At 37.7% G+C, this 25,000-nt stretch overlaps 1 protein-coding gene across 2 annotated transcripts in view; it reads right to left on the reverse strand.

Moving 5' to 3' along the window:
• The window catches only part of LOC135215410 (unconventional myosin-IXb-like), a 433,647-nt gene that overhangs the window by 348,645 nt on the left and 60,002 nt on the right, over positions 1-25,000 (reverse strand). For both annotated transcript variants that reach the window (XM_064250015.1, XM_064250014.1), the window contains exon 2: positions 11,491-13,009. In XM_064250015.1, coding sequence (XP_064106085.1) covers positions 11,491-11,716 — 226 coding nt within the window. In that variant the 5' untranslated portion in view covers positions 11,717-13,009. The remainder of the gene's footprint in view (positions 1-11,490; positions 13,010-25,000) is intronic.

Raw genomic sequence — 25,000 nt, forward strand, 5'->3', positions numbered from 1 at the left:
TGCAGTTTGTCTCGAAAACAGACGCGAGATGCGAAATCCCCTTTTCTAGTCCTACATTGAAGTTTGTGAAAATGAAACGCTCTACTTTCCGTCATTAAAGTTGTAAACAAACAAAAATTCACCTTCAGTTAACATATATGAAAATATATTAATTCTGAGGTAGAGCGAATTAGATATTAAAGGACATTTGTAGCTTACTGCGTATATATGAATCACTGTGATGTGATCAGACTCATGTATGTAGTGTATGTATTTGTGTATAAGCCCGCGTGTTTGTACGTTCCTCTGGGTACAGCCTAGAGACTTCTTTCGTTTTAAAACATGAGGTCTACGAGCATTGCGTTCTGCAAAACAATCTAAGATCTAGTTACTGAACACCCTGACATATTTCTAAAAATGTAGAAAACCAACAGTTACAATTTACTACTAAAGCGGATGCCTCTAAAATGAGCAAATCAAAGAAAGAATTTTATTTAGTTCATCATACTTCCAGAATTTCTGTCCCTCCACAGGCTGCTCAATACGAGAGAGCGAGAGAGAGAGAGAGAGAGAAGAGAGAGAGAGAGAGATCCCGCTCGCACACAGGGCGAGGTTAACATCAGTCTATAAATAGCTCTAGACTTTCGTCCCCTTTACTGTACCTCTGTCCTTATTTTCTTTCTACCATCTTACTGTCCACCCTCTCCTAACAATTATTTCATAGTGCAACTGCTTTGAGGTTTTCCTCCTGTTACACCTTTCAAACCTTTTACTGTCAATTTCCGTTTCAGCGTTCAATGGCCTTAGTTCCCACAGTGCTTGGCGTAATGACAAAAAATCTATATAAATCAAAATAGCTCTAGATATAGCTGAGATGAGCACCGAGAAGGGAGGGGGGGGGAATGGGGGAGAATGCATCACTTCTCTCGCTATGTGACACACTTGCACCTCTTACAGTCTGACAAAAAAATAAAAAAATAAAAATAAAATCTATGTGGAAAAAAAAAAAAAACTCCAAGCGAAATGTTATCGACGATCTTAAAATCCATTAACTGCGGACAAATGAAATTCCATCCCGTTTCGAGACCCCCCCACCCCAGCCCCCTTTCCCTCCACCCCCAATTCCCCTCCCCTCGTTAAGGTCCGTCGCGCCGTGCGTGTCATCTACCAAAACCCCACTGACTGCTTGAGGAGTTAGACAGCGCCTAGGAATTAACTCCTAAAGGATAATGACAATGCAAGTGTCCACCTCATAAATTGCGAAGCCCCTCGGCTCCCATCCCCCCACTCTTTAATATCAACCCCTCTTCATTATCCAATGATAAATGCGTCTCCTCCACCTTAAATTTTCGGTAATGGGTCCTCTCTCTCTCTCTCTCTCTCTCTCTGTCTCTCTCTCTCTCTCTCTCTCTCTAGCTGCGCTGGAAGTGAGTCTTTTATGCCTATAAGTGTGTATGTATATTACATACACAAATGCAACAACGTGCATCCAAACATAATACACAATATATATGTTAATGTATAATACATATGTAAATAAATTCTTCTGTTAAAACAGTATACTTCTCAAGTATAAAAGGCCCATTAAAACACTCTGGTTTAAAGTTTTAAACCAGTGTCTTAACGGCCCTATTATACTTGATATATATATATATATATATTATATATATATATATATATATATATATATATATATATATATATATACATATATATATATATATATGTATGTGTGTGTGTGTGAACCCTATATGCCTGCAAGTGTCTTATGTACAATCATTTACGTGCACACAACATTATAAGGTTATTCAACGAAAATTGTAGTTGAATAAGAGTGCAAATTTGTTGATACCTAAGCGTACGCATACTATATTACACAAGTGTTCCTTTTTGTACGTGTAAATCACAAGTAAAATATTACTCAGCAATAATATCAACCAAGGCATCTTCTCAGGAATTTGCGTTAAAGATTAACAAAAGAGAGAGAGAGAGAGAGAGAGAGAGAGAGAGAGAGAGAGAGAGAGAGAGAGATATGACAACAATGATTCCCGAGGCTGTTTCTCAAGGATTTGTCGATGACTCGGCATATGTGTCGAGAACGTCTCCAAAAGAAGAAGAGGAGGGTGGGGCTGGGGACTGGGGGTTTGGGGGTGGATGGGGTAGATGTTTGGAGTCGAGAGAGAGAGAGAGAGAGAGAGAGAGAGAGGAAGGTTTGGTCAAGAATTTAATGATGTTGACACAAGAAGATTCCCAACCAACACGGTCATGGTAGCCAACAAGCTATACTATACAACACACACACACACATACATACACACAGACACACACATACACACTCGGAGTGGGTAAGCCACACCATGGCCGGCCGGTCACTGCGTTTTTCGAGATATAATCTGTAGCCAGGGCATCAGAATACTCATGGTGGCGAGCATATTTTCCACAAAGGCAACGTTAGACAAACATATCATAAGATTGGTCTTGTAGCCAGCCATATCTGATGCTGCAACAAAAGCATGTGATTGCATGGATGTGAAACTGCTGATACGCAAATATCAAATATGCAAACTTTCTTTTCAAGAAAGTTATCATTACTGTTTATAATTACACTCTGTAACTCTATCTTTACTCAATTAATCAGTTTTCCTACTAAATTAATCATTCTTAAAACACGGGAAAATAATCTGGTTACATTTCTTATGGGGGATTTGCCAATAAAAAATAAAAAAAACTTAAAATTCATTGTTGATGTCCTACTCATAAACTTGGAAATGTTGAGTATTCACCAAATCTGTAAAAAAATAAACAAAAAAAAAAAAAAGGCCGAAGTTTCCTTGGCGCAATCAAGTTTTCTGTACAGCGTATAATGCTGTATAAAACTCTCGATGTGCTGCAGTATGACTCGTCGACAGGGCAGAGCTCAGTTGCTCCCCAGACACGGTCAAGGGAAGATGCGTCAGCGGGTGGCACCTCTGGTGGTGCCAGACGTACAATCCATGGCTTACCTTAAACTTAAAGAAAATAAAAGATACTGAGGCTAAAGGGCTGCAATTTGGTACATTTGATGATTGGAGGGTGGATGATCAACATACCAATTTGCAGCCCTCTAACCTCAGCAGTTTTTAAGATCTGAGGGCAGACGAACAGACAAAGCCATCTCAATAGTTTTCTTCAACAGAAAATTAAAAATAACAGATGTGGTTTTGGTTGGTATCGGCTCCTTTATTCTAGAAAAGCATTCACAGTTACTCGTATATTTGTTTAGTCATAGTACAGGCAACTCTGGCTCTCTTGTCTCCAACCAGTTCCTATTGTAAGTCATCGCTGAAGTTGAACTACTTAGTGGTCATTTATATGTACGATGTCGGCAGCCTTATATCTGGGTGAATGGATTCCGCCGCATTTGCTTGTATATGAATGCTGGATCCTACATTCTTTTTACATTCATTTAATATATTGCCTCCTTTTCACGTGCAAGGCAGAGGTTTTTCCTTTTTGTGAGTTCTTTGGCAAATGGTGACGTCGCTGTCTGAATACAACAGGATCCACACCCTGGATCTCAGTCTTACAGCAATAAAATTTCTGGGCAGGGAAGCAGATTAAAATTGGATTTGACAAAAACCTTGGAAACGATTGTGCGTTTCCAAGGATCCTTCTGCTACGTAGCGCTCCTAACCAAGTAACACGGGACTACGTTCCTGTACAATAGTATTCCTAATTACTACTGTGCGTCAGTGTAGATGTTCGACATTTTTTCACAGTAGAACACAGCGACAGCGCTGGCGTTGGCTGAGGATTCTTTTACGTTATTTTATGAGAACCACTGATGTACTCTCAATTTCTCTTTACATTGCTTTCAGTAGCAATAGCAGACGTTCTTGCCCGTGCCCTTCGCAAATATATAAATAACTTTACGGTACTCCGATTTTTTGTCAGTGTGTATTTCATAGCATCCCATTCAACTAGTCTACCAGGATTCACTAAGAAAGAGAGAGCCCTGACAGCGTAGATCATTGATACATTTCCAACGGCTAACGAGAAGCAAAGTCTTCCCAGGTCATTTTCTGACTTGACCCAGCTCTAGCAGCTATTTTTGACTATCAAATTACTTTAGACAACAGGTTTATCCTTTTAACAACTTTGACCAAGTCGTGTGCTATCTAGAATATAATTCATGCCTAAGCCCTGAAACTTGCCCAACTGTTTAATCAGTGAACTTCAACGCTATTCAGTCAGATAATCAAAAGCCTTACTAACCTTGACATGACTCAGTTGAAGTGAATGGACAGTGAAATGATTATCTGTGAATGAGTACGTGTTCACTGGTGACAACCCAAGTGCGTTGCACTGACTTGCTAAAATACGGGGAATATTCGTAGCTGGAAAAAACACGCATCTGGTATTAGAATGCGGAAATCTACAACACAACAAGGGGATGCAAGGGAGAGTGAGTTCAGCAGATGTGGAAAAAGTTGGCATAAATAATAAAAACAAAATAAGCCTTGAGATGGTTTTGGCAGTACACAAAATAATGTAAGAAATTGTTGGTGAAAATAACATAATCTAGTCCAAAAAGAGAAGAAGAGTGAAATTTGACAAGTGCTGGATTGCAAGAGTGGGAAACGTTTAAGAATGCAATGGAAACCACAAGAGTGCATTAGATAAAAGTGAAAAGAGAATTACACGGAGTGCATTACATAAAGGTGAAAAGTGAATTACACAGAGTGCATCAGATAAAGGTGAAAAGTGAATTACACAGAGTGCATCAGATAAAGGTAAAAAATGAATTACACAGAGTGCATCAGATACAGGTGAAAAGTGAATTACAAAGAGTGCATCAGATAAAGGTGAAAAGTGAATTACACAGAGTGCGCCAGATAAAGGTGAAAAGTGAACTACACAGAGTGCATCAGATAAAGGTGAAAAGTGAATTACACAGATTGTGCGCCAGATAAGGTGAAGTGAACTACACGAGTGCATCGATAAGTAGAAGTGATTACACAGAGTGCATCAGATAAAGGTGAAAAGTGAATTACACAGAGTGCATCAGACAAAGGTGAAAAGTGAATTACACAGAGTGCATCAGATAAAGGTGAAAAGTGAATTACACAGAGTGCACTAGACAAAGGTGAAAAGTGAATTACGCAGAGTGCATTAGACAATGGTGAAGAGTGAATTACACAGAGTACATTAGACAAAGGTGAAAAATGAATTACACAGAGTGCATTAAATAAAAGTGAAGAGTGAATTACACAGAGTGCATTAGATAAAGGTGAAAAGTGAATTACACAGAGTGCATCAGATAAAGGTGAAAAGTGAATTACACAGTGTGCATCAGATAAAGGTGAAAAGTGAATTACACAGAGTGAATCAGATAAAGGTGAAAAGTGAACTACACAGAGTGCATCAGATAAAGGTGAAAAGTGAATTACACAGTGTGCATCAGACAAAGGTGAAAAATGAATTACACAGAGTGCATCAGATAAAGGTGAAAAATGAATTACACAGAGTGCATTAGATAAAGGTGAAGAGTGAATTACACAGAGTGCATCAGACAAAGGTGAAAAATGAATTACACAGAGTGCATCAGATAAAGGTGAAAAGTGAATTACACAGAGTGCATCAGATAAAGGTGAAAAGTGAACTACACAGAGTGCATCAGACAAAGGTGAAAAGTGAATTACACAGAATGCATTAGACAAAGGTGAAGAGTGAATTACACAGAGTGCATAAATAAAAGTGAAAAAGTGATTACACAGAGTGCATTAGATAAAGGTGAAAAGTGAATTACACAGAGTTCATCAGTAAAGGTGATAAGTGACTACAGAGTGCATTAGACAAAAGGTGAAAAGTGAATTACACAGAGTGCATCAGACAAAGGTGAAGAGTGAATTACAAGAGTGCATTAGACAAAGGTGAAGAGTGAATTACAACAGAGTTGCATTAGACAAAGGTGAAGAGTGAATTACACAGAGTGCATTAGACAAAGGTGAAGAGTGAATTACACAGAGTGCATTAGACAAAGGTGAAGAGTGAATTACACAGAGTGCATTAGACAAAGGTGAAGAGTGAATTACACAGAGTGCATTAAATAAAAGTGAAAAGTGAATTACACAGAGTGCATTAGATAAAGGTGAAAAGTGAATTACACAGAGTTCATCAGATAAAGGTGATAAGTGAACTACACAGAGTGCATTAGACAAAGGTGAAAAGTGAATTACACAGAGTGCATCAGACAAAGGTGAAGAGTGAATTACACAGAGTGCATTAGACAAAGGTGAAGAGTGAATTACACAGAGTGCATTAGACAAAGGTGAAGAGTGAATTACACAGAGTGCATTAGACAAAGGTGAAGAGTGAATTACACAGAGTGCATTAGACAAAGGTGAAGAGTGAATTACACAGAGTGCATTAAATAAAAGTGAAAAGTGAATTACACAGAGTGCATTAGATAAAGGTGAAAAGTGAATTACACAGAGTGCATCAGATAAAGGTGAAAAGTGAATTACACAGAGTGCATCAGATAAAGGTGAAAAGTGAATTACACAGAGTGCATCAGATAAAGGTGAAAAGTGAATTACACAGAGTGCACTAGACAAAGGTGAAAAGTGAATTACGCAGAGTGCATTAGACAATGGTGAAGAGTGAATTACACAGAGTGCATCAGACAAAGGTGAAAAGTGAATTACACAGAGTGCACTAGACAAAGGTGAAAAATGAATTACACAGAGTGCATTAGATAAAGGTGAAAAGTGAATTACACAGAGTGCATCAGATAAAGGTGAAAAGTGAATTACACAGTGTGCATCAGATAAAGGTTTGAAAAGTGAATTACCACAGAGTTTTGCAATCAGATAAAGGTGAAAAATGAATTACACAGTGTGCATCAGATAAAGGTGAAAAGTGAATTACACAGAGTGCATCAGATAAAGGTGAAAAGTGAATTACACAGTATGCATCAGACAAAGGTGAAAAATGAATTACACAGAGTGCATCAGATAAAGGTGAAAAGTGAATTACACAGTGTGCATCAGATAAAGGTGAAAAATGAATTACACAGAGTGCATCAGACAAAGATGAAGAGTGAATTACACAGAGTGCATTAGATAAAGGTGAAGAGTGAATTACACAGAGTGCATCAGACAAAGGTGAAAAATGAATTACACAGAGTGCATCAGATAAAGGTGAAAAGTGAATTACACAGAGTGCATCAGACAAAGGTGAAAAATGAATTACACAGAGTGCATCAGACAAAGGTGAAAAGTGAATTACACAGAGTGCATTAGACAAAGGTGAAAAGTGAATTACACAGAATGCATTAGACAAAGGTGAAAAGTGAATTACACAGAGTGCATCAGACAAAGGTGAAAAGTGAATTACACAGAATGCATTAGACAAAGGTGAAGAGTGAATTACACAGAGTGCATTAAATAAAAGTGAAAAGTGAATTACACAGAGTGCATTAGATAAAGGTGAAAAGTGAATTACACAGAGTTCATCAGATAAAGGTGATAAGTGAACTACACAGAGTGCATTAGACAAAGGTGAAAAGTGAATTACACAGAGTGCATCAGACAAAGGTGAAGAGTGAATTACACAGAGTGCATTAGACAAAGGTGAAGAGTGAATTACACAGAGTGCATTAGACAAAGGTGAAAGAGTGAATTACCACGAGTGCATTAGACAAAGGTGTGAAGAGTGAATTACACAGAGTGCATTAGACAAAGGTGAAGAGTGAATTACACAGAGTGCATTAAATAAAAGTGAAAAGTGAATTACACAGAGTGCATTAGATAAAGGTGAAAAGTGAATTACACAGAGTTCATCAGATAAAGGTGATAAGTGAACTACACAGAGTGCATTAGAAAAAGGTGAAAAGTGAATTACACAGAGTGCATCAGACAAAGGTGAAGAGTGAATTACACAGAGTGCATTAGACAAAGGTGAAGAGTGAATTACACAGAGTGCATTAGACAAAGATGAAGAGTGAATTACACAGAGTGCATTAGACAAAGGTGAAGAGTGAATTACACAGAGTGCATTAGACAAAGGTGAAGAGTGAATTACACAGAGTGCATTAGACAAAGGTGAAGAGTGAATTACACAGAGTGCATTAAATAAAAGTGAAAAGTGAATTACACAGAGTGCATTAGATAAAGGTGAAAAGTGAATTACACAGAGTGCATCAGATAAAGGTGAAAAGTGAATTACACAGAGCGCATCAGATAAAGGTGAAAAGTGAATTACACAGAGTGCATCAGATAAAGGTGAAAAGTGAATTACACAGAGTGCACTAGACAAAGGTGAAAAGTGAATTACGCAGAGTGCATTAGACAATGGTGAAGAGTGAATTACACAGAGTACATTAGACAAAGGTAAAGAGTGAATTACATAGAGTGCATTAAATAAAAGTGAAGAGTGAATTACACAGAGTGCATTAGACAAAGGTGAAGAGTGAATTACACAGAGTGCATTAGACACAAGGTGAAGAGTGAATTACACAGAGTGCATTAGACAAAGGTGAGAGTGAATTACAAGAGTGAATCGATAAGGTGAAAGTGAAAACTACACAGAGTGCATCAGATAAAGGTGAAAAGTGAATTACACAGTGTGCATCAGACAAAGGTGAAAAATGAATTACACAGAGTGCATCAGATAAAGGTGAAAAATGAATTACACAGTGTGCATTAGATAAAGGTGAAAAGTGAATTACACAGAGTGCATCAGACAAAGGTGAAAAATGAATTACACAGAGTGCATCAGATAAAGGTGAAAAGTGAATTACACAGAGTGCATCAGATAAAGGTGAAAAGTGAACTACCAGGAGTGCATCAGACAAAGGTGAAAAAGTGAATACAACGAATGCATTAGACAAAGGTGGAAGAGGTGAATTACACAGAGGCATTAAATAAAAGTGAAAGTGAATTTATACACAGAGGCATTAGAAAAGGTGAAAAGTGAATTACAACAGAGTTCATCAGATAAAGTGATAAGTGAACTACACAGAGTGCTTTAGACAAAGTTGTAAAAGTGAATTACACAGAGTGACATCAGGACAAAGGTGAGAGTGAATTACACGAGTACATTAGACAAAGGAGTGGAAGATGTGAATTACCACAGAGTGCATTGACAAAGGTGAAGATGTGAATTACACAGAGTTGCATTAAATAAAGTGAAGAGTGAATTACAAACAGGCAGTGCAATTAAATAAAAGTGAAATGAATACACAGAAGTGCCATTAGATAAAAGGGAAAAGTGAATTACACAGAGTGGATCAGATAAAGGTGAAAGTGAATTACACAGAGGCATTAAATAAAAGTGAAGAGGAATTACCAGAAGTTGCATTAAATAAACAGTGAAAAGGAATTATACCAGAGTGCATTCAGATAAAGGTGAAAAGTGAATTTACACAGGAGTGCATTCAAAGATAAAAGGTGAAAAAGTGAATTACAACAGGATGTGCATTCAGAATAAAGGAGTGGAAAAACGTGAATTCACAGAGGTGCATCAGAATTAAAGGTTGAAAAAGTGAATTACACAGAGTGCATCAGATAAAGGTGAAAAGTGAATTACACATAAGGGGGGGGGGGCAGATGTGCTACTGATGCGTTTCTGTGAAGGTGTTTGAAAGAGTATTCGGTAGGAAAAAATGCAGCTCTTACTTAGAACAAATTAAAACAACTTCCACATCTCAATATTTGAGTATATAATTTGAAGATCTCAATGTAAGTTTGTACATGCGATAATTATTCATGTGTTTATAGTTTTTTTTAACGAGTTCTTGCTAACAGTCGTGGTATTGGCTGGTATTGGCCAATACCACGACCATGTACAAACGTCCGCTCAAAATAACTACAAACACATGTGTAATTAAAGTGCGCACCAACTTACATGCATTTACCATATTTAGCGTGGGAACAGTGGGCCGCTGTTGACACAAGGAACGGCAGATCCTTTTCAAACTCCCTCCAGTGTTGTGCAAAGACCGTGGAAACTAAGGAAATGATATTTCCCAGCTCGAAAGAACACAAAAAATGAAAAATTCCTACACCAAATGGAAAAAAAGACACGGCATTTCTTACAACAGTGTTACCAATACGTCGGATGAGTTGGATGGTTTTCTAGACTTTTTTTTATGGTATTAATCTCAGTCTTTGACTCACGATAGTGAAATAGTCATAAGCTGCCCTACGTGCATTTATGCTTATTGGAAAACCAAGAACATATTATAAGTAATGTAACAGTACTATAAGCCTCGAAGCAAAGAAGGAATATATCTTTCCATAAATGCATTTCTAAATTATCTAACCCCTTCTCCGGGAAGCGTATCTTGCTCACCATAAATGTCCTGAAGAATTCGTACTCACTTAAAGCCGTTTCAAGATGGAGTCCATTAGAAAAAGGTATGTATGACTGGAGGTCAAGTGAAATAATTAACCATTATTTCGGTTTTTAAAAATCAGGAGCTTATAATAAATAATAAAGAATTTTGGAGTTAGTTGATAAAATAAAAATGATAACAGTAATCAAATTCTATTACTATTATTAATGCAAATCGCATAAGTAGCTTTAGCAGTAATAATAGGCAGTACCAACTTGGCCAAAACGAAGCAGGAAGACAAAACATTCTACTACAACCTCGGAGAAGAGCGAGCGAGCCCCTGCTTTCTTTCTTACTTTCCTAAAGAAGTAGTTGACCCTAAACCAGGAATTCGGTCCGTCATAATGAAACGCGCCGTGTTGCTTACGTGACAGCAGCCGAGTGTGCAAAACGAATGCGCTGTAAAGCATCGCTAATTATCCTATGCGATACGAAAGCGCGTTCGTGTTTCAGCAATCAGGACGGAATATTAATTAGCTTAAGTTGGAGGGCAAGCGCGCGAAGGGGAAGACGAGGAGGAGGAGGAAGTGATGGGGAGGGAGGGAGGTTGGGGGTTGTGGGGAGGGGGAGGCGGCGGTTGAGAAGGAAATGGTGCTGGAGCTAGGTTATGGAGGCAAGAAAAATTGACGCCGGGAGAAAAATTTTGCTATTATGACCACCTACGGCGAATCCAATTCATGTGGATATAGAATAATGGCTCGCCTATTACGGGATCTACACAGCTACGTTCAGAAATGAGGAACATCTGCATAACATAGCCATGCCTTACCTTGTTAATTCAATCGTATTTTCATTTTCGTATGTGGAATACAATTGAATATAGATATACATATGAAACTTTAACAGCTAAAAAAAAAAAATTACAGAAAACTAAAAATTTATCAGCTAAAATGACAGAACTCTTGTTGCATCACAAAATGATAACAGCAAAAAACGTTGGCATAAACAGACGCAGTACAATGCGTTTTAGTAGACAGGAAGCTTTTTGGAAATTTGAAAGCAGAGAAGAGCAAAAAAAAATTTTAAGAAAGTAATAAACACCAACAACCAAATAAGCATTAACAAAAATGAGAGACGGTCAGATGCATTAGAAGAATGCCTGCGGTGGGGGGTGGGGGGTCCCTCTTCCTTACCTTTATGGACAGGGCGTCTTCGTGGGAATGTACCAAAATGAGAATAAGAGCCATTAGTCTGGGACGGATGCACTCCGGAGCTATTGCTGGTCGTGTTAAGCTTGCTGCCGTTGCTTTTTGTTGTTGTTGTTGTTGTTGTTGTTGTTGCCTTGTGCCACACACTGTGCCCCGGGAATCCCCTGAGTTCTGCCTGCATTGTCCCTCGCCGCACCTGCCACCGCGCCATTGGCTCTGGAAGGCCGAGGCCAGGAGCCGAGGAGGGACTCGGAGCGCGTCGTCAGTGAACAGGTGGGCGTTTGAGGGTGAGGTCGCAGGTAGGGCAAAGACGCCGGACCACCATTGATGGCGGCCGAGGCTCTGGCGTTGCTGTTGCTGTTGTTGTTGTTGTTGTTGCTGATGCTAGTATTGATATGGTTGTTGCTACTCGAGAGCACAGTCGGCCTGCCGCCCATGTTCAAGTAATAGGGGTTTTCGTTATTAATTTTATGCGCCGGGTCCACCCAAGGGGCGAGTTCTCTGTGAGGGTATGCTCGGTGGGGCGTGAGGCACCTTGGGGGAGGGGGAACGATGGACCAGGAGCCTTCGTCATGTTTAACTTTGGACACCCATCCACCCACGTCTCTTCCGATGAGGGAGGAAGGGCTCGACTTCTTTGGTTCGGGGTTTTGAAAGCTCTTCGTCTGGTGGATGACGCTGCCATAACTGCTGCTGTTCTTACTACTGCTGCCACTGCTGCTGCAGGTGCTGCTGGAGGAGGGTTCTGATCGATAGTCGATGACGTTCCTCTCGTTAAGTTTGTGGCTGACCAGAATATCTTTGTGGTTGGTCAATCGCTTCGGTTTCTCGCCTTCCTCAGAGTCGTCCAGCAACTGCTCCGTGTCTGTCTCGACGGCGGCGTCGGAGTTCGATGGCTGCCTTCGGAACTTGGCTCTCCACTTGCTCAGGGAGGAATTCCGGACTAATTTGCTCCTATGGGCACACATGGTCTCCCTGGGTATTCTGGCCACCCGCGCCGATTTGGCTTCATTGCCCTGGTTGGGTAGGAGAATCCCAAAGGATTCTACGGGTTTGCTGATCATTTTAGGTTCACCGCAGGACCCTTTTGCACGCACGACGCTCCCAGAATACTCCTTCCCACCCTTCGAGGAAATGAGGGACTTCGTAGACCTCGTAGAATCCCTACTGTCTTTGTTAAACGTCGAGTTGGTGGTGGTAGGACCTCTCTTCTCCCTGTCAGATGGAACTTGAGACATCGATGGGCGGTGGGCATACTGAGGCTGGGCAATGCGGGGCACGTCTTTTCTGACGTCTTTCCTGACGTCTTTTGCGTCTCGCTCTCGACATTTGTTGAGAGGTTTCTCTGTCGCCGTCGACGAGATGAGGAGGCTGTGGGAAGCAGCCTCCTTCCGGTTGGTGGAGGATGACCTCTGATTGTCCTGGTCATTGTTGTGCCTTGGTCTCAGTGACCTGCCCAAGGTCACGGCCAAAACACGCATCATTGGGTACCCTCTTCTAAACCCTGTGAAGGAACAGAAAAAAAATATTAATTAGAAAAAGTTTTTATTGATAAAAAACACAAACTGTTGGAAATAAAATACAGGAAAAAAATTATTACATCAAAGCTAATACAATTAATCGTTTATACTTTACTAGATTTTTAATAACAAGAGTTTTGTTTCTTCGTCTTGAGAGAGAGAGAGAGAGAGAGAGAGAGAGAGAGAGAGAGAGAAATAATTACATCAAAGTTAATAAATTAATCGCTTATATTTACTAGATTTTAACAGGAGCTTTGTTTCTTCGTCTTGAGAGAGAGAGAGAGAGAGAGAGAGAGAGAGAGAGAGAGAGAGAGAGAGAGAGAGAGAGAGAGAGAGAGAGAGAGATTTAGTTAGTTAACGTATATACAAGCCATATTATTTTTGTTCATCCTTCTAAAAAACTGTCAGTAGAAATAATAGCTCCTCAAAGCGGGCCAAAGAAACTGATCATACCAACATGGGTGGTTTATTTATCACAGCAACAAAAAGACAGACACTATCATATTAAGATTAATCCTTTAATAACTTGATGAACCTCGATCACAAGGCCTCCCACGACTAGGGACTAACTAGCATTGAATATTTTTTACACCTAAAATACGTTGGAAACTAATGAGAGTTGTGACTTAAATATCCTAAAGGGTCAAGCTATCAAAGAACGATCCTTCTTGATGAAAATAGTTTCCCTTAAATGTTTCAAAGTGAGGAAAAGCAGTTTCCACCTTCAAGTTTCCGATGTAGGCGGTGGATTCCCAATATCACTTCTCGGGTGATGCAAATTTGTTACGGAATTGAACATCGCTGGTGTTTCAAATTCGACTTTGGCATAACCAAGTTGGAAACAAAACATGACTAAAAAGCGTGGCTTCGAATCTTGATTCCTGACACAGAAGAGCAGTTTATTTCTGCAACTAACCTACCGGAATTAAACATCGCCAGCTTGACGAAGGTCCGAAAATGCTGGTGTTTCAAATTCGACTTTGGCATAAACCAAGTTGGAAACAAATTATGTATTAAACGCTTGGCTTCGAATCCTGATTCTTGACACTGAAGAGCAGTTTATTTCTGCAACTAACCTACCGCAATAATATGACGTAATATGCAGGCAGTCTGACGAGCGCATGATAATAATAATAATAATAATAATAATAATAATAATAATAATAATAATAATAATAATAATAATAATAATAATAATAATAATAATAATAATAATGATGATGATGATAATTCGAGACGACAAACAGAGGCCGAGCTCGTCGCTTAAATACTACTGCTTCCTCCTGGCTAATTCAGAATTTTGCTTCACACGTTTAATGGCGAGTTTTAAGCACTCGTAAAACGATCATAAAACGGGCAAAAATGATGTAGCGAAATGCCAGTCTCGCAAACTGCAGGAGGCATTCAAAGGAAAGAAACCCTTACTTAACTCTTGAACACTGGAACGCAAGAAATTCAGAAAGCGTGCATGAGTGCAAGTGCGCTTTCAGTGCATGCATGAGCCAGGGGTATTTTTCACTCTATCAGTGATAAAGGAAAGGAAATTTTTCCCGAACAGGATGCTGTTGCATGGACCAATGTAATTAGTGAATGCGGCGATTATCGTTTTACTAATCCGTCATTTGTTTTATAGTTTTACACTAAACGATGAAAAAAAATATTGCAACATTGATAACTGAAGATTTTAAAATTGTGATCCAGACTTTATTTTAATTTTCAAACTATGATCCAGATTTTTCTTTAAATTTTCAATCTGTGATCCAGATTTTTCTTTAATTTTTAAACTGTGATCCAGATTTTTCTTCAATTTTCAAACTCTGATCCAGATTTCTATTATATTTTCAAACTCTAATCTAGATTTTTCTTTCAGTTTCAAACTCTGATCCAGATTTCTATCATATTTTCAAACTCTAATCCAGATTTTTCTTTAAGTTTCAAACTCTGATCCAGATTTTTCTTTAATTTTCAATCTGTGATCCAGATTTTTCTTTAATTTTGACATTTTTAAAACAAAAGGGTCATCCGAATTTCTCTGATAAAAAAGCGAAGATACATTTGAATGATGCACAGACAACAGATTTACGGTGTGCAGCGTCGTAACATTTCACTTGCAGAATCTCTCTCCACGATTTACAATATTGCTATTCTGCATAGTAAAACATGGCATCAGTATTCTCAAAAATCCATTTACCACTTCATAGTAGGCCTACACTTCGAAAGTGCTGAAAACACCGCTTGTAGGTAAAATGATTCAAAGTTCCAAGTAACATGCCGAATTAACAAAAAGTTCATGTTATCACGAGGAATGGAGGTAGAAAACAATGAACTATTTGCAAATTAAAGTTTCATATGAATTAGGATTCAATGAACAACCAAAAAGGAACATCACTTTCGATTCGGTACCTACAGGTATCTAAATAGGTTCGTATTTTGCTACGTATGAAGACAAATGGCTAAATATGGGTGCCGCTAGGTTGAAATGAATTCAATTGAATATACAATTTATGCCAAAGGCCAAGCCCTAGGACCTGAGGTCCTACAGCGCTGAAACGGAAATTGACAGTAAAATGTTTGAGATGTGTAACAAAGCAATTATTAGGAGAGGGTGGAAAGAAAGGGGGAAGAAAGAAAAAATGAAAGGAGATAGTGTAAAAGGAATTAAAAGGGTTGCAGCTAAGGGCCGAAGGCACGCTGCAAAGAACCTTAAGCAATGCCTACAGTGCACCGTATGAGGATGCATTGACGGCACCCCTATGAGGCTGGGAGCTGAAGGAATGCTTCAAATACCCTTCAAGTAATGCCTACAGTGCACCGTATGAGGTGCACTGACGGCAGCCCTACGAGGATGGGACCTGAATGAATGCCTCAAATAACCTTCAGTAATGCCTACAGTGCACCACGTGAGGTGGCCTGACGGCTCTCGCCCCCTATGGGGAACCACAATCATATATTCTCCGGTTTCACTGCTCACTGACTGCAAAACAGCAGCAGCAGCTCGCAATCAGTAACCGGCGTCCAAGATGGATGTGATCAAAAACTACAATCGTCCAATCACAAGACAGGACCCATGCTGAGATAATACCAAATTCTTATTCGCCAGAAGTTGATGAATGCTGCAAAGCCTACGCATGCGTCGCGTCTGAATAGTTTTTCGTATCTCGGTGGATGTTTGTATTGATGGAATGCTAATGGTCGAATGGAAGCCATTTCTCTTACCAATTATACCAGCATTAGTGATTCCTTCTTCGCTCTAAAACAGGGGTTTTCAATATGGGGTACGCGTATACCCTGGAGGGGTACGCCAAAGGTCTCTGCCAGAGGGTACAAAGCCCCCACGAGTCTTAAATGAATGTAGGTGCCCACCTTCAAAGTGCTTTAGGAAAAACTATTCCTCTGCCAACTAGGATAATTAATAAAAACAGTTTCAGCCATATCATTAACTCCTTTTGCAGCTGTTGTAATAATAACGTATTTTGTTTTTGTAGCTCAGTACCATAACCTTGGAAAATTTACTGCTTAGGCCGAGGTAAATAATTATATAAAAAAATTTCTTTATTTCTTATGGAATTCTTTATGTTTACAATATTATTGGTTATGTCAGGAGAGTTATGTAGTTATTTTCCCCCTTCTGTACAGTACTTGCAAATATACACAATGGAAATTTTTTCTGAGTTGGTTTGTTTGTTATCTTATATACAAAGTGAAGGGGGCACATTACTGACATTACAAATACCCGCAAGGGTACATGGGGAGAAAAAGGTTGAGAACCTCTGCATGCTCTAAACGGTATAAATTGTTAATCTACAGCACGCACTGCCGAAAGCACACTAAATGCTTACAAACTTTGCTATTAAAAAGGTAGTATAGAAGCGTCACAGAAGCGTCACATTCAGCCAAAACTCAACACTCAAAAGTAATATTTCAACAGCAACTCGAGGAGGGAAATCTCCACACGCTTTGTATCAGAGTTTATCTTTCCTTCAATTTATCGTCCGTAGAAATGATAAAATTAATTCCATTATATTAATTTCCCGTAAAACCAGATTAAGAGGAAGATAATGAAAGACTAATTAATTCATGATGACTAATATTTGCACCAGCAATACTGATTGCACACTAAACATCAACATTAATAGCACATTAAAATTTTCACTTCCGAGATCAAAGTCTATCGAACCTATGACCTGTTAGTTACACTCCTAATCATAAGGAATGGACAATACGTTGATGGATTCCCATCATGCAATGCCCTACGTCGTATAACCACGGCTATTGAACAAACATTTCTATTTAAAAAAATAAGAAACTAAGGATAATGTCATTTAGGGCAATCTCTTCAAGCGAAAAAGTTCATTTGAAATATATCAACAAGCGAGCGAGCCAGCGCGCGAGCAAGCAAGCAGCAAGCATGTACGCACGCACGCACGCACACACACACAGGGAATATTCTAATCCCATCCTTCCCGGGTCACCAATAGAGACTTATGCCACACCTACATATGCCTTGTATATATAAACTCTTGCAAGATATCCTATGTCTATATCTTACCGGTGATCAGGAGCACAAAAGGAAGTGCTCGAAATATATGGTTCCATCGTCCAAAATAGCGTTTTATGGGCCTTTTATCTTCATATATATATATATATATATATATATATATATATATATATATATATATATAGCTATAAGCAGTTTCCAGTGGGGAAAACTATCATGCTTATGTTATGAGCACGACTATCTTGCTCATAGTTATAAGTATATTCTTAACCATCTTCAAACACAAGTAAAGAGTCAACCTAAAAGACAAAGATTGGTGTTTTTACGTTGCATGGAACAAAGGGACCAACAGCTTTACGTGACTTCCGAACTACGTCGATAGTGAACTTCTATCACAAGAAATACACATCTCTAACCGCCCCCTTAGAATCGAACTCGGAAAAGGAGTGTTTTCTACAAAATAAAGAAACCTAATATTGCCAGCGCTGCTCCTAACGAAGAATTCAAGTAACTAAGCATTTCGGAGGCCATGAAATATATAGTTTTTCGTTAACAACTTTCAAACAGAACTTATGGATATTCCATGCTACTGGAACACTGATGCTACTGAAGCACTGAGTGTTTCTAACATTGTCCTAATTTATGGCAGTACACTGAATTGACATATGTGGTTAATTAAGCCGTTTACTCTTGGGAAGAAAAGGAAAAAAAAAAAAAAAAAACTTCTCGCCTTCCCTCAGACCGTTTCGAACAAGTGGTGCTGTATGACGTATACCTGTCACATATAGATAAAAACATAATTATCTAAAAGAAATTAGATATGATCATACAATATATATTAATTTACTGTAAAAATATTTCGTATTGCCCAGGATAGGTAAAATAAATTTAACCATAAGTCAAAAAACTATTTGAAAAGGCATAGTGGAAGATATACCGACGTCACTGATACACGTCACTGCTTCCGGATGGTTGGGGGGCTTAAAAAGGAAAAAAAAAAAGGGGGTAAAAAAAAAAAGGGGGGGGGGGGATTTAATGAAACACACATGGCAATGCACAGTATTTCCGAAAATTAGGTCGAAGTTTGAAACACGCAGTGCTTTAGTGTTATGGAAATTCATAGTTCGGATTAAGCGTGGTTTACGGAAAACACTGTCATGGCCTCTGAAATGCATACTACTTTCCATTTATAACTCTGACTCACTGCGCAAGACCACCAAAGAGGTCTTTCTACTTCCCTCTTTGGTGGTGACACTAAGATTGTGGAGAAAATTACTTTTCCTTCACCATTCCGAGGGTCAGAAAAATGATACGTGAAATTCCAAAATAAAATTTTAGATTCCTGAATACCGTATACTGGGCCCATTTCCCAATTATCTAAATAAGAAGTTCATTGTTCATTGCACAGAATATTTCTTGCGAACTTATTTTTTGGTAATAAGTATAACCTTCTGAGTTGAGAGAGAGAGAGAGAGAGAGAGAGAGAGAGAGAGAGAGAGAGAGAGAGAGAGAGAGAGAGTATGCGAATACATTGCAATTCTTGACTATTTTGTTTACAAATTTTATATGAACATTGCACACATAAACTTTCGTACTCTAACCACAGAGCGGTTTACCCTTTAATGTATATGGATGTAACTAAAGCTTGAAAGTCTTCTTATATACATACATACGTACGTACATGCATATATATACTTAAATAACCAATATACCAAATCTAAATTTCTTTACGGAACAGACCCTACCTTTTTAAACTAAGTTACCCATGAAAGGAGTTCTTACATTTTCTGTTACCCATGAAAGGAGTTCTTACATTTTCTATCTAAGTATTATCACAGAAAACTAGTATTTTATGGGTAACTACACAAACTTACACGAGTTTGTTTTATTACTTCTTACTATCCTCAAAAATTCAGAACATCGAAAGGTCTCTTAATAAAAATCGGTTTACGGTTACTTCCATTCACATCAAAATAAAGCAAGTTGTAGATTGTTTATCATTTGATGAGAACAGATTTGCCCGATAAATCAATTGACAGCATGCCTTACAAGTAATTAATTCAACAATCTTATGTCCAGAAATTATGGTTAAATAAAATACGTCTTGCTGCATAACAGCGATATCTTATGGTGACACTAAGTGCTAATCTGACCGCGTAAACTGCGGTGACAAGCACTAACACCTGTACAGTTTTCCAATGCAATTAATGACGAACAAACCACATCTTCTTAGATAACGGTGACGTTGTGGAATCTAGTCTTCGACTAGAAGGAAGTGGCGATGAGGTAGCAACTTCAAGTGAAGACAGCATTCCAAAGCGACGAGGAGGAGGAAGTAACATTTGCAAAGTACAACGTACGGTACTAACGATATGATATTATGGCATTATCTTAACCATAATAAAATAATGAAACCAATAACGGGACATGAATTGCAGTGACAAACTGCAAGCAATGCTTGATGTCACGAGAGAGGACAAACTGAATCACTATCCCACGCAATTTTAGCACTGATGATGAAGCTACTATCTTCTAGAAAATCTTGATTTATGAAATACAAAAGACAATAAACAGAGGATGGTAATAGAATTGGATGTTTTCACCTAACATAAGAGAGCTCAAGCCAATAACAAAGACGAATCCCATGACCATGTTAATAAATTTTGGCCTGTTCCTAAAATGTAGGAATGGGAGCAATATATATATATAATATAATATATATATATATATATATATATATATATATATATATATATATATATCTGGTAATGTTCTTAGGCACGAAGATATGGTAATTCAGTTGTATTCCATATAGGAAAATGAAAATGGTTCATCTAGAAAATGCCTATCAATTTCGTCCTCCAATGGACCTCTTCTTGGAGCGTTTATGAAAGAGAAAAGGCCCATTGGAGGACGAAACTGTTGGGCATTTTCTAAGACAAACCATTTTCATTTTTCTACGTGGAATACAACTGGAATCTATATATATATATATATATATATATATATATATATATATATATATATATATATATATATTACATATTTCAAAGGGTCGGATGGGCAATTAAAAGTTTTGTTCAGGTTAAAAATACGATAATTAGTACAGTAAATAAAAAAAAATAAGTGACCTGTTGTAGAAACCGCACTCATCCTCAGCTGGAATTAACGCAGCATGACGCCCAAGCTAACAAGGTGTGAGATCATTACGTGTAATAAAGACATGAGTAATCCCAAGATAAGTACATTTTGTGTTAACGGGGAGAAATTATAACGGGATTATTAAGAAAAATTAAATAATAAAAATGGAATAATATCCGTAAAAAAAACTATTGTGCTGCTTTGTCTGTCCGTCCACCCTCATTTAAAAAAAAAAACTACTACTCCGCCCTCAGATCTAAAAAATCACTGAGGCTAGAGGGCTGCAAATTGGTGTGTTGATCATTCACTCGCCAATCATCAAACTCAATAAATTGCAACCCTGTAATCTCAGTAGTTTTTATTTTTTAATTAATGTTAAATTTAGTCATGGATCTGCATCTGGCAGCACTCTCCGGAGGCATGGGATGCACCCTCACTCTACAGTGTCTGACGAACGACTGAAACGCTACTGGTCATAGCTATTGGCTTTATACAGCATTATACGTTGTACAGAGAACTCGATTGCGCCGAAGACATTTCAGAGCATTTTTTTTTTTTACTTGTTAGTGTGAGGCGGCTTAAAATGAATAATAAGTAAATCTCTTTTATTTCACTCTCTCTCAAAATTCCAGGCCAGCCATTTTACGAATAAAATCCAAAGACGATCTCATGTCTTGTCAGTTTTCTCAACTGCAATAATTTTCAATTTTAAAGCGTTATCAAGATACAGTATTAAATAAGGTTCTTATTTATAATAGAGACATAAAGGTCAACTCCAAACTGTAATCTTGTGTTATGTGCCAAGAATATAAAGGAGAGAGAGATATTATATATTATTATATATATATATTATTAATATATATATATATCTAATATATATATATATTTATATATATATAGATATATATATTATATTTTATATATATATAGATATATATATATATATATATATACTATCTATATATATATATGATATATATATATATAAATATATATATATATATATATATATATATATATATATATATTATATATCAAAATCAAGTTATAAGTACAATCATAAACTAAATATATTTCTACACACTCAAAGGAAACCCATAAACATACACAACGAGCCATATCTATAAATACCAGAAAGCGTTCACGCTGAGAAAAAAAAAAAAATGGCCCGTCCGACATTGTCGCCTAGCGGTTTCACTGTGCTAAAAACCAGCGGACGACAACTCTTGAGCAAAGATCAGGAAGCTGTCAAAATCCCGGAGAAATATAATGTATATTTTCCGGCGATTGTGGTTACGCGGAATTGTTGCAAAACTGCGTCTTCCGTCTTCGATATCCAGTTTGTCTTTTCCACAGACGACGATGATTGGTATAATTTCGCCAATACTGAAACACTGGATATTATTAATCAAATATTACGCAAACAAATTCTTTCTCTCTCGCTTCCTCAAACCGCACCCCGCCCCTCTTTTGCGTTAAGACCTATTAGTGTACAAATACGCTGAAAAACACTAGCATAAACAAACGCAAACATATATATATATATATATATATATATTATATATTATATATATATATATATGTATATATATATATACACGTATATACATATATAACATATATATATATATAAATATCATATATATATATATATATATATATATATATATATATATATATATTATATATGTGCATGTGAAATAAGGTTATAAATAAATCCTGAAGACAGCAGGGCAATAAATCCGGACTGTATACTAGTCAAAGCTAAAAAAAGAAGCCAATATGCAAGTCTTCCAATAAAATAAAATAAATAAATAAATAAATAAATATTTAATTAGGAATTATTCAGCAGAAACAAAAGACGATTTAATTAGCCACAGAAATCTACGTGAATATCTGTTCTTTCTTTCCATCAGCTCGACGTCGTATCCAGGGGCAGACAGACTTTACCGTGGATATGACAGTTCTCATCCATTTGGAGTGTGGTGACCCTGGAGGCCATGACCTCGCCGTCCGCTCTTTCACGCTAATGCTTACTTAGCCGTGAGACCCAATTCCGACAGTGAACTCACATATGAACACACAAATACATACATAGACAAAAATATGTACATACACAAAATAAAAATATACATGCACACAAATGCATATTTACACAAAACATACATACTTAAACACCCACCTATATCCTTCTTAAACTATTCGACTGCTGTCATTCTTCACCGCCCCCCTCCCCCCCCCCCTCCCCCCCCCAACAACCTCTTTCTCACGGACGAACATTCATTTTTGCATGCATGGTGGTCTATAATATATATATATATATATGTGTGTGTGTGTGTGTGTGTGTGTGTGTGTGTAAATAAGTAGGATCTAACCGGCGTCTTCTCAGGGTCAGGGCCGATTCCTATCGGGGCGTTAGTTACAGAACTGGGTGTAAATTATCTAACCCTGAAACATCTTATATAAGGAAGCACACTATTAAATGTAAAGCAACAGTCAAATACGAAGATTTTAAAATTATTGGCCAAACAAGGGAACCCAACGAACTGTTGATTTTGGAAACTCTGAACATCAAACTACGAGTTCCAACTTTAAGCAACCATTCCTCTGCTGTCCCATTGTTTTTAGCCTAATTATTCTGTCATTCCTTGTGCCTCTTGACGTTGTTTACTTTGTGTGTTTTTATCATTGATGCTGAAAGGTTGGTTAAGTGTTGAGCTGTTTTTGGCTGTCGTTTTGTGAATATATGACTTTTACTTTTTATGATATTTGTTATTACTTTTATGTTTGTGTAATTTAGCTGAAATTTTTAAATGTTCTTCTCGTCATTTGTAAGTTGTTTGGTACTTCTGGTCTGTTTTAATCAAATGTGCATGTAATTTAAGTATGAGAGTTGTAATTTTACCATTAAACTGATTTTACTTTTCAACTATTGGATCTTGTGATCAGCTCTTATTTTATGTTAACATATTATACTTTATTTTGTAGAAAAATCCCTGAAGATGTGGCGATGTTGTCACGAAACGTAGGATTAAAGAATAATGTGAATCTCTTCGTGTTCCTGCCTTTGACCTACGGCAAATGTGGAGCAAACATTTGATAAAGGAATATGCCCCATCCTGGTAATAAATTATACCCCAAGTGGCTAACTATGAAACTACTGCATATCCTTGATTGCTGGTTACCTACAGGAGCCTGCACATAGCAAACTCTGAATTTAGAAGAGGAAAGACTCCCAGTAGCTTATTCTGTCCTCTAGTGACTGAACACTGAATGCATCATCCTTTTTAGCCCTTACTTAAAGGCGCCCGAGGATAAAAAGTCGTCAGTGGGAAAAGGGACCCCGTTTGCGATAATATAACAAAAAGAATTTAGCAGCCAGCTTAGCCGAAAATCGAATTGCTCATATTTTTCCTGGCTTCTTTGCGAAAGAGGGCTGTATATAATCACTCTTGTACAGAGGAATGGGTCCTTCAAAGGTATACAGTTTGTTTGTTTGTTTGCTTGGTGTTTTTACGTTGCATGGAACCAGCGGCTTTACTTGACTTCCGAACCACGTCGAGAGTGAACTTCTGTCACCAGAAATGCACATCTCTCACTCCTCAATGGAAAGTCCGAGAATCGAACTCGCGGCCACCGAGTTGGCAATCCAACACCATACCGACCACGCCACTGAGGCGGTGCTAGGGGTCGAAGGGACGCTGCAAGAACCTTTAGCAATAGCTACAGTGACCCCGTGGAGTGCACTGAGAGCACTACTCTACGTATAAATGCTCTTCGTTACAGACAAAAAGTATCGTGGCTGCGATACCTTTTTCTATCTATATATATATATATATATATATATATATATATATATATTATATATATAATATATGTATATATATATATATATATATATATATATATATATATACATATTTTCAGGTAAAAAATAAACTATAATTTTGGATCTAAATTCACGATGAAAACCGCAATTCAAAATAAACAAACGAACGCAGAAGGTCGTAAGATAGAAAAAGTGGGTATTACGAAATGCCAAGAGCAATTTCCACCTGGTACAACTAATATAGGCATACGGGCATACGAATTTGCTTTTTATTTATGACCAAACGCTGAATCATCCTACAGACAGATGACCTGATAACGGAAATGCAGTGCTGCAACTGTTCGAAAGGATGTATAAAATTAAATTTAAAAAATAAAATAAATAATAGTCTGCTGTTTTTCAAATGAGACTGCAATAATCCTGCATTCCATGCACACAACGACAAACGTCAATTTCATGACCGGGAACCTAGATATAAATCGTAAGTAAAATTTGCAGTTAACTCTA

The sequence above is a fragment of the Macrobrachium nipponense genome, chromosome 5 (assembly GCF_015104395.2).
Source record: "Macrobrachium nipponense isolate FS-2020 chromosome 5, ASM1510439v2, whole genome shotgun sequence".
NCBI classification, from domain to species: Eukaryota; Metazoa; Arthropoda; class Malacostraca; order Decapoda; family Palaemonidae; genus Macrobrachium; species Macrobrachium nipponense.